We start from the raw sequence: 9772 nt of genomic DNA, 5'->3' as shown, positions 1-9772 counted from the left end.
AATGGTTGATCACTGAACTGGTTGTTCTATGTCACACAAGTTTACTGTTACATAACTTGCACCGAAGGTCCTTTTTATCTACCTTTTGAAAATACTTCCAAACATCACCTTTATGCCTGGTTGCAGTTCTGCCTGTAAGGTTAGATGATTGATGTGTGACTGTGATTGTTTATGTGCAGATCTAAATGTAAGTAGGTTATATGATATGTTAGTTCAAATACTGACATCCAAAAAAATCCCTAACTATAAAGCAAATGTTAGCATGCCCTGCTAACTAGCTTTCTAGCTTCAGTAGAAACCTAACGTTACTTCCAAGGCCAAGGAGTGCATCACCAGTGTTGAGCTAAAAGACATTTCCTAGCGATGCTGTGGAGTTAATTTGAAATTCAATAATGACATTTACTAGTCCCTAACACTCTTTCCCTACAGTAATTCTTTGATTTTGCGGACTACCTATAGGAACAGCTGTTGTAGTGCATTTAACTGAAACCACAGTTATTACTCAAACCCACAGGGATTTACCCATTTTGACCACATAGTCAACCAGTTTTGTCACCTCAATAAGGAAATCTGCAAGGAGTGTTAACACCTTAAACACACATCCCTGCAGTTCTGGGTATTTACTGTTCACGGCTCCACCTACAAGCTTTTAATGACGTTCTACACTGATGTTGTTTTAAAGGTTTCTTCTCTGTTTTTCAATTAACATCAGTTTAAATCTATTTTATGTTTTAAAGACTTTCCTTCAGAAGTCGGGACTTTTAGAGAGCCTTGGAGAGGTTAACATTAAGCCGGCTGGTGATAGTAAGTAAATCCCTCCAAACTGTAAGGCTGCTTGCTAAAACTCAATGTCTAACACACGTGTCCTCAGCTGAAACCAACTCCTGGAACAAACATTAATGTAATAAACACTGATTTCTAATTTATTACTTTAGTTGACATTACAGATGCCAAAATCTTCCAGCAACAGTCATCTTGGTCATTTGTTTAAAAACAAAATGTGTGTGTAAAGAATCAGAATCAGAAATACTTTATTTAAAAAAAGCACAATGTAAAGACTTAAACTAATGTTACTCAAATGTTTACTTCCATCATATTTGCATATGTAATGCGTGAGTGCTCCAGTGCATAACACTCTGTGTATATTTGGGTGCAGAAATCTGTGTACACACAAAACAGGAAACATTTGCAGTCTTTTAGTCAGATTTATAAAACCTCATGTACGTCTGTTCCCACATGTTTTCCCCTCATACATCTCCACCATCCTCAAAACTCTGCGCAGAGGATGTGAACTAGAGGTAATGGTGGATCAAACTGACAAAAGAAGAAGAAAGTGATGTTATTTGGATCCCTAAACTCTGGCATGAAAGTAATCACTGTGCAGTTTTCAAACAGTCTCTAAATACTCATTATTGCCTAAATTGCGCAATAGCAATATCTTCCAGCAGCACCAAAGCAGGCATTGTATCATTTGGCACACCCATTACGCACGGCTACAGCCTTAGGCTAGTGCCGCTATAACGACCTGTTGATTGGTCACTCACACCTGAAGGTCAAGGTGTTCTTATTCCTCAATAATACGGGATCATAATCGTCTTATTTTTTAAAAAAATATTATGTATTTATTGGATTATTTATATCAAGATTATTATCATAATAATGATTATAATGCAGTGACAAACCAGTGACAAATTAAGGCTTTTCAGAAAGGTTATTAAACACACACGCATCCCTATGTTAGTGAAGTTTTTTTAAACTATTGATTGCATCCTTACACAGTGCATCTATATATACATCTGGCCCCAGGGCTAGAGTCAAGAACGAGTCCAAACTGATGCGAGTTCAGATGTCAATACCTGTTCCAGATGGTTTTTGAATTAAACCAATACCCGTTTTCTGAACAATCGTGCCTCCTCAGTGCTTTTGTTTTGAAGACGGAAGTTACGTCAGAATATATATATATCTGGCCTTAGTGGAGACAAACTAGAATAAAATATATAAGTCTGAGACAAATCAGAGACAATAAAGAAATGTCTGGAGTCCGGAGTACAGCACTTTCATGTTCCCACGTGTATCTTACAATCGAGGGATTCCACCCTGCTGACCTTTGAGCTCATTATAATAATTAACCTGAGTGAGAGTTTATGATGTTGGGTAATCATGGCAGAAAGTATTGGTTGGTTTAAACCTTTTTATATAATAAAGGTGGAGCATGTGCAGTGTTTTAGTTCCCTACTTTAACAGAGTGAACAACGGGACAGTAGCAGAAACACATTACACTACAATACAATGCAGAAGGCTGGTTTCCCCTGTGATTCCTGTTTATTTTTAAGGATGTGGTCCAACCAAGAGAAAAAGCTCTCTTTAGAAATGAGACATCTCCTGCTTGCATCTGTAACCAAAACCCACAATTGTGTTTCCCCTGCATTTATCAGGAAAACAGCACATTCTGTGTGTATGATGTATGGCACATGGCACAGTTCTATACAAACACTCAAATGACCTTCTGATTTCAGCTCTGATTGACTTAATGATTAATACAAACAACATTAAAGTTGGTTAATGACTTACAAACGTTCTGCAAACATTTAATGGAATATTAACCATTTTTATATTGCAGTACTGTGTCTGCCCACACCTGTACATACCTGTGGGTGTTAAAGATAGATGTTTCATAACTCGTGTAAAATTCCCACGTTTCTGCTTTAAAGATAAATTCCCGGGTTCATTTTACTGTTCAAGTTTAAACTTGCTCCAACGTTCCATCCTTGTTTCCGATACCAAAGTAGCAGACCAACTGTATCAGACTTTCCAGTTTCCACACACCTTGGAAATCCAGGAAAGATATCAATAGAAATCTGTTGTTCTATTATTAGAAATGACAAAAGCTACACATTTAGATCTTCAAACAGAGATTATATCCTCATTTCTATTTATAAAAAAATACACCTGGAAGTGAGTCTGAAACTGCAGCCTTAAGCTGTTAAGCCCTCCAGCGGTGCTCATGTACAAACTGACTGATCCTTCAGTGCAGCAGTGTCACTTCAGGTCATTGTGTGACGTGAGAGGGCTCCTTCTTCAGTTCACTTTCACTTTTGGTTAAACAATGTTTAACATGCCAGGTAATGGTGACGAAACTGCTGACTCTCACAACAACCAGACAGACAGATAGACAGACAGATAGATAGATAGATAGAGAGAGAGAGAGAGAGAGAGAGAGAGAGAGAGAGAGAGAGAGAGAGAGAGGGAGAGAGAGAGAGAGAGCGGCAGAGCGGTGAAAACAAAGAATAGGAGCTTATTGCCAAATGGAAACTCTTTTTTATTAAAGTTTCATTCCAACAGGTGATCCGTGCCAAAGCTTACACGAGGTATAGCCACACAGTATATTCCCAGGATGAATTATACAGTGCCATATCACATCTTTATTTTACATTCATATGACACAGCTCTTTTATGAGAAAATTTCTGCTCATTTTGCAACATTTAAAATCATCAAAAACCCCTCTTTTTGAACACACAATCTCGCAATATGTATTAAATATTTCATTGATGATATAGAAGAAATCAAAACCATCAAACCAACCAATTTAAACAATAATCAACACTGAATATGACATTGTTTAAAGCTTGCACCAGATGGTATATATCATGGTGTGACAAGAACATAGTAAAATGTGCCTCACAGCATACTTAAAAATCATCATTCATCATTATTACAAAATGGCTTTTCATTGAAAATATTATAGCTTCACTAATACAGTACATACAAAGAACCTCACAGGGGGAATGATCAACACTTGGTTCTTGCTTTTTAACTATAGGCATAATTAAAAACACAAAAAGGAGAAATATTACAACATTAGGAAGAGATACAATCAAAGTAAAAACCCCACTTCATTAACCTCCTTTCTGGTCTTTTTAACCTGAGCTGTCTGTGTGCCAATGTGATTGCAGCATCAAGCCTGTCACTCTTGAGGGAACACCAGCTCTAGTCGACCAAGATAAAACAGATGACATCTATGAACATGTTGCTCACAGAAAGAAAAGCCCGAGGCAATTGAGGGTAACCATGTCAGTGAGACTGTCACTGTTGTGAAAAACTCCCCCAGGCTGGTAATCCAAGCTAGTTAAACACTTTTTGGTAGCGACACAGCACACAGAAAGTTTATGAGACTCAGATTGGAGCTTCACAGGAGAATAAATGCACCAATAACAAATACATTCATTAGGTACTACATAACCTGGTACTGTTAGAGTGAAATAAAGTACTGGACATTATGACATATTAGCTATATATATATATTAAAACTAGAAGGCATCTGTGGAGTGCAGAACTCTCAAAAACCCTGTGTAGCCACTTTAGGGTCCCAATATCACTGCAATAAAAGTTTATCTTTTTGTATGGAAGTGCTTATAAAACGGTAAATGTGGTTCAGTTTCACTCAGACTAATTCTGGCTTTTAAAGTTCCAAGAAATAACTAGACACACAATAGACTTCTGCAATCAGACGGATTTTTACAACTGATAATGAATAATCACCTGAGGAGGATTGTGAATCGCCACCATTAAAATCATAAGATCTGCTCTTGCCCAGGAACATGCACAAGTTGTTGAGATTTCTTGCTGACAGTCAAACTACCAGAAGCATGGCTCCTGCCTTGGTCGAGGTAATAAACAAAGTAGAAAAAGAGTCTGTCAACACAAGTCATGCCATCATGACGTGAGTCCTGCTTAGTGTGTCTGTTCTCACAGCGGCAGATGAGCACAAGCGCTGAGCTCCCTTCCTCATCCCAGTCAGCTCTGGTCTTTTTCTTCAGAAAGCATTTACTGGCCCTCATCAGTATCTGCACTGACTCCCCAGCAGATAGCTCAGGCCCACAGTCACATTCTTAACCTTGAAATCGTCTGTGCAGTTCAAGTGCAGACTGGCTCTCTCATTCGCCCTGAGGTAGGCTATACTGTGGAGCCCCCTGCAGACTTCATGTGAAGCAGTCAAGTTGACAGAGCTGACAGAAGTGTTACTCCCCTCCACACGCAGCTCCAGTGTCCCATGGGCTTCCTTGGGTTGGTTCATGCCCTTATAACACACCTCCATATACAGAATGTAGGGTCCAGTGCAGTTGATGCCGATTGTGTCGTTCTTCTTAGCAACCAGACCCATCTTATTGCTGCTCTCAATCTCATGAAACATCAGTTTCTTGTTGCCTGGGACGTCTGGAGGATGAAACAAGTGTGAAACAGAGATGGTGAGATTAAAAAAACTGCTGTTTCGCTTGTTGTGAAACTTGAGAGTGTTGAACAAAAAGATATAGATCTGATCTGAAAGTAGAGGTTGTGTTTTGGTTACTCACCTGCAATAGGCACAAACTGTATGTGTATATTATCTTCAGAATCCTGTTAAGAAAAGACACAAATGAACATTAGAAATTGGCAGCTTTGTTTATTGACCCTGCAGCTTTCCTGATATTAGCTGGGTTTTTACTGCCATTATGACTCTAACATTATAAATGTCGCTCAGTGTTTTTTTTTGAAAGGTCACACTGCTCTGCTCTGTGATCCCTTGATGTTCGACTCTGGGAAGCACAGAGCTTGTTTGTTTGATACAGTGGTTAAGTGACATGGTGTGAAAATAGGCAGGCTGACAGAAACTAGGGAAAGTCTCACTTTCATGTTTGATTAATAGCTGTAGTGAGAGTAGCATTGCAGTGATAAACACCAGAGCTTAAATGTAGAACAAATGTTAGTCATTATAAAATGATCATCATACAGGAACTGTGCATATGTGTCTATGCAGATAATCAGTCATCCAGGTCATTGGATATCTGGAGAAAGTCCAGAGTGACTTTTAAATAGTGTTGTTTCTGTCGCTCTGCTCTATCGCACTCAAGCAAATGTTTAATGAATTTAAAAATGACTCTGTATTTAATATTAAGACTGAAATCCACAAGTAAAAGCAGCTTTTTTGAGGACAGTTAGTCCCATGTGGTAAAGGTCGGATGTGGCATCCTGTCAGTAACTGTCTGGATATGAACTCACTGTACCAACCAGACCCTCAATTTACTGATGCTCTCTGCTCTGAGGACCAGACTTCCTGCACGAGAAAACTCTCACTCAGGTAAAATAAGTTCAATGCAAACTTAAAATGTGAACGACAACTAAACGTTACTCTATAAGCTTTGTAATACCAAAATGAATTCATTTGAATTCCTGCTCGAAAATCTACCTCAGTGAAAGTGGAACAGCTGCTCGCACTGAGGGACAGTTTGAAGAACATCCCTTTTATTGTAACTTTCTAGCAAAGTTCATGTATGAGCCAGACATTTCCTCACACATGGGATACATTAAAAGCTGCATTCAGGGGGGGAAGTTTCCATACTAAAGTTAGTCTGAGTGTGTGTCTGATATTTAGTATCCACTGAGATGAGTAGGACATCCACTAAAGCAGTGTTTATAAGACACTCAATAAGATAAGTTAGGTTTAATAGTAGTTTAAATTAGTTTGTGCACCAGCAGATGAAGTGGTCTGGATGTTTTTGCAGTTTAAGTCAAATCAGATAAAGGCACAGTTTATTTCATTACTTATACCTGTACTCTTGTGGTTTTTTTTTTTATTGTTTTCAGAAAGGCTCAACAAAGACATCAACTTAAGCAGCCCGCCTGCGCCTAGTTACGGTTGCTAAGCTCTTATTGGATAATCGCTGAAGGAGGGATTCAGGGACAGTCAGTTAGTCCATTTTGTTCAAATTCTGTATGCTTGAAATAAATCAACCCTGCCACAGCAGCAGAGATGTGTTTGAGTGTAGTTTGTGAAGCTTTATCAGTGTCACGGAGCACTTTTTAAATTCTCAGCATGTATGAAAGCAAATGTTCACAAACAAATGTTGATTACATTTGCTCAAGTACTGTAGGCTACTTAAATACACATTCTCTACTTGTGCTTTATTTGTGAGTATTTTCCTTTCATGATACGTTTATACTTACATCTTAATGAGCAACTATTCTCTTAATTCTTATAAAATAAAGTCCGTTTTCATGCAATGTCACGGCTCCAGGGTTTTCCCTTTTAATTATTTTCACAATTTAAAATGTATTTTTTAATAACCCAGTACTTCTAATGAAATAAAAGTGTCTGCCCATCACTGCCCATCAGCTCCTATCTACACACACTCCTTACACAGCTTACTCACATGATCGCCCCGGTTGACTCCCTGGGAAACGTCCCGGTTGACTCCCTGGGAAACGTCCCGGTAAACGTAAAGCGTGACCAGCAGGCACGCAGCCACCAGCAGGTTCTGCAAGGCGACGACCACCGCGAGCTTCCTAACGCGCCTGCCCCGGTGGAGCACGCGGCCTCCGTCAGCAGCATCCATCCTCCTGCGGTCCATCAGTGCAGTGAGCGCCCTGCAGCAGCCAGCCGACACTTTTAACGCGAGCAGGCAGGGTTCAAAGGAGGGGAGTGACTGGAAAGAAACTGCTCGTGAGCTACTCTTTAGAGTCTGTCTGTGCGCTCGTGTGTGGGTGGGGGGGCTGCTACGAGCCCGAGCCACATGCACATAAGGTTAAAGGCGCGCGCGACCACCACACACACACACACACACACACACACACACACACACACACACACAGACCGAGAGGGAGCAGCGGGAGTGAAACCAGCGCACCGGGAGCTGATTGGTTGACAGCGTGCTGCTATTGTAGCGATGCGCTGCTGGTACACAGAGTGAGTGAAACCTCCCACGTAATGTCCGCTTCAATCACTGTCATGTTCCCATAAGAATAATAAGGGGGTGTAGGGACTGATCTGAACCCCGAGAGAGACGAGCCACAACTTGTTTCTAGGAAACCAGAGACAGAAGCGGTCATGTGACAAGAAGTTTGAAATATTTCTGTTAAAAGTTTATTCAGTTTAAATAATGAATGAATAAGCCTGAGGTGATTTGGTTCAACAAGGCAGCCAAGTGTAAGTCTCTCAGTCTTTACAGCAGCAAACTGTGAGCAGCCACTTCCACTACATTACAGTTAAGTTTAAGTAAGTTAAACTAACTTTTACTGTTCTTTGTCTCCAGTTGATAGCTGGATACCTGCCTATATAAACAGAGTGTCATCCTTTGTGGTGGTAAATAAAAAAACTACACAAAGAAATAAACACTTCTAACTAAACTGCACATCAGTGCAGGGTATCCTACTAGGGGGGCCCAGGACATAAATGAGCTTGGGCCCCTTATTAACAGCACCCACCTCCTCATTCCCAAAGTATTATTATTATTATTATTTTGAAGAATATAAACATTTTGGGAATTATGAATATCTTTTTTTTGCCGAGTTACCCATGCATCAAAGCTGCAGCGCATCATGTGTACATAACATGCTAATGTGTGAGTGCACCGTATCATTTCAACTGAAATATTACAGATATTATAAGGTATTATAACTAGATATTACAGTTTCATTCTAAAATATTATAAAATGTTTTGATCGTCCACAAGTCATCCGTGTCATTGCTCATTTCCGCTGTATTGTTGCAAAACACCTTTATGTTTTCCCAAGAACTTTGGCTGATTTCCAGAGGGTCCTGGAATTGCAAAATCTAATAGAAGTGACACTGATTTCTTTTCTGCAGACATTATTGCCTCACTTTAAAGAGTGATGTGCTTTTCCTCTTGCAGTGAGCCGAGTCATCATGTCATACTTTATTTCCACAAAGGTGTTGGGACTTCTGCGGTGTCTGTAATATTCAGTGCTGAGTGACTTTATGATACTTAGTGGTACTTTGTCCATCCCAGGTGGTATCTATAGCGTATATAAACCATCCTAGAGGGACATCTAGTGTCTGTGATATGTAGTAATGAGTTAATAATGCTCTTTTGTTTATTTTGTATTATCAGTGGACTTTTTCCACTTCATTAAGGAAAAAGTCACATTACAAATTAAAATGATAAAGGCTGGATGTTGTATAGCATGATGGCAGCTCCAGAGACAAACAGACAAACACACATTAATTAGTGTCAACACAAGATGAAGACCAGCAGTCTATCTCCCTGTATCAGACATATTTAGTATTTGCTCTGACATGAACAAACATGCCTCCACATGATGAAAAATTGTGGTTTTTTCGACAAGTTTCAGTGTTTTGGTACTTGGTCCTAAGTAAAACACCTGCTTAGCCTAAACGAAACAGGTGTCCTACATCACCAGGCTTGTTGGTGTCATAAACACAGAGCCTGGATGTGAGAGCGACACAAAGCAGGCAGCTGAGAGTGAACTTCTGCATGTGGGAAAGGAGGGGGGGCGGGGGGGCACATGGTTTCATAGTGATGTTTCTGTGGGTATAGCAAAACAAGAAAACTAAAGAGTAAGAGTATACACTTAAACCAAGGTTAACAAGCAAGATAAAGTAAATGTCAAGTGATAAGGATAAACTCCTGTGGTGAATGATTGTCTGTAACAGAAGCAAATGGGGAAGTCCATCATCAGAAGTACTGTAACAACACTTAGAACCGTTCACTGCTCACAAATATTCATTCAAGAGTTTTTCGGACAAGCTTTCAATTTCAGCTGACAGACAAACATCAAGAGGAAAAGGATTAGGAAAGTTTGAGTTTGTGGAAGAAAAGTGTTATCTGATTAATCATCAGCAGCCCACACACATCCTTTTACACTGTGCTGTGAACAACAAAAAGTAGCAAATGCTCAACTGCGTTATAAGGTTTGCTCCAACCTACAATTAGATTAAGTTAAAAAAGTTGAAAATCAGGATATCATTCAGACATG

General features: G+C 39.6%; 1 protein-coding gene across 2 annotated transcripts; it reads right to left on the bottom strand.

Moving 5' to 3' along the window:
• Positions 1-3295: 3295 nt before the first annotated feature.
• LOC127350762 (uncharacterized) lies at positions 3296-7574 on the bottom strand. Of its 2 annotated transcripts, XR_007880627.1 has the most exons (4): positions 7189-7574; positions 5353-5395; positions 4541-5215; positions 3296-3988 (listed from the first exon to the last, which is right to left on the bottom strand). XR_007880627.1 is itself a non-coding variant. In XM_051377666.1 (3 exons), exons 1-3 carry the CDS (start codon positions 7384-7386, stop codon positions 4839-4841), a joined length of 618 nt encoding a protein of 205 aa, XP_051233626.1. In that variant the 5' UTR covers positions 7387-7574; the 3' UTR covers positions 3296-4838. The 2 variants fall into 2 exon arrangements, 1 of the variants encoding a protein (XP_051233626.1); XM_051377666.1 differs by having other exon boundaries at positions 3296-5215.
• Positions 7575-9772: the final 2198 nt, after the last annotated feature.

This window comes from Dicentrarchus labrax, unplaced genomic scaffold, assembly GCF_905237075.1.
Source record: "Dicentrarchus labrax unplaced genomic scaffold, dlabrax2021, whole genome shotgun sequence".
Lineage (NCBI taxonomy): Eukaryota > Metazoa > Chordata > Actinopteri > Moronidae > Dicentrarchus > Dicentrarchus labrax.
This window is presented reverse-complemented; position numbering and strand designations above follow the sequence as displayed.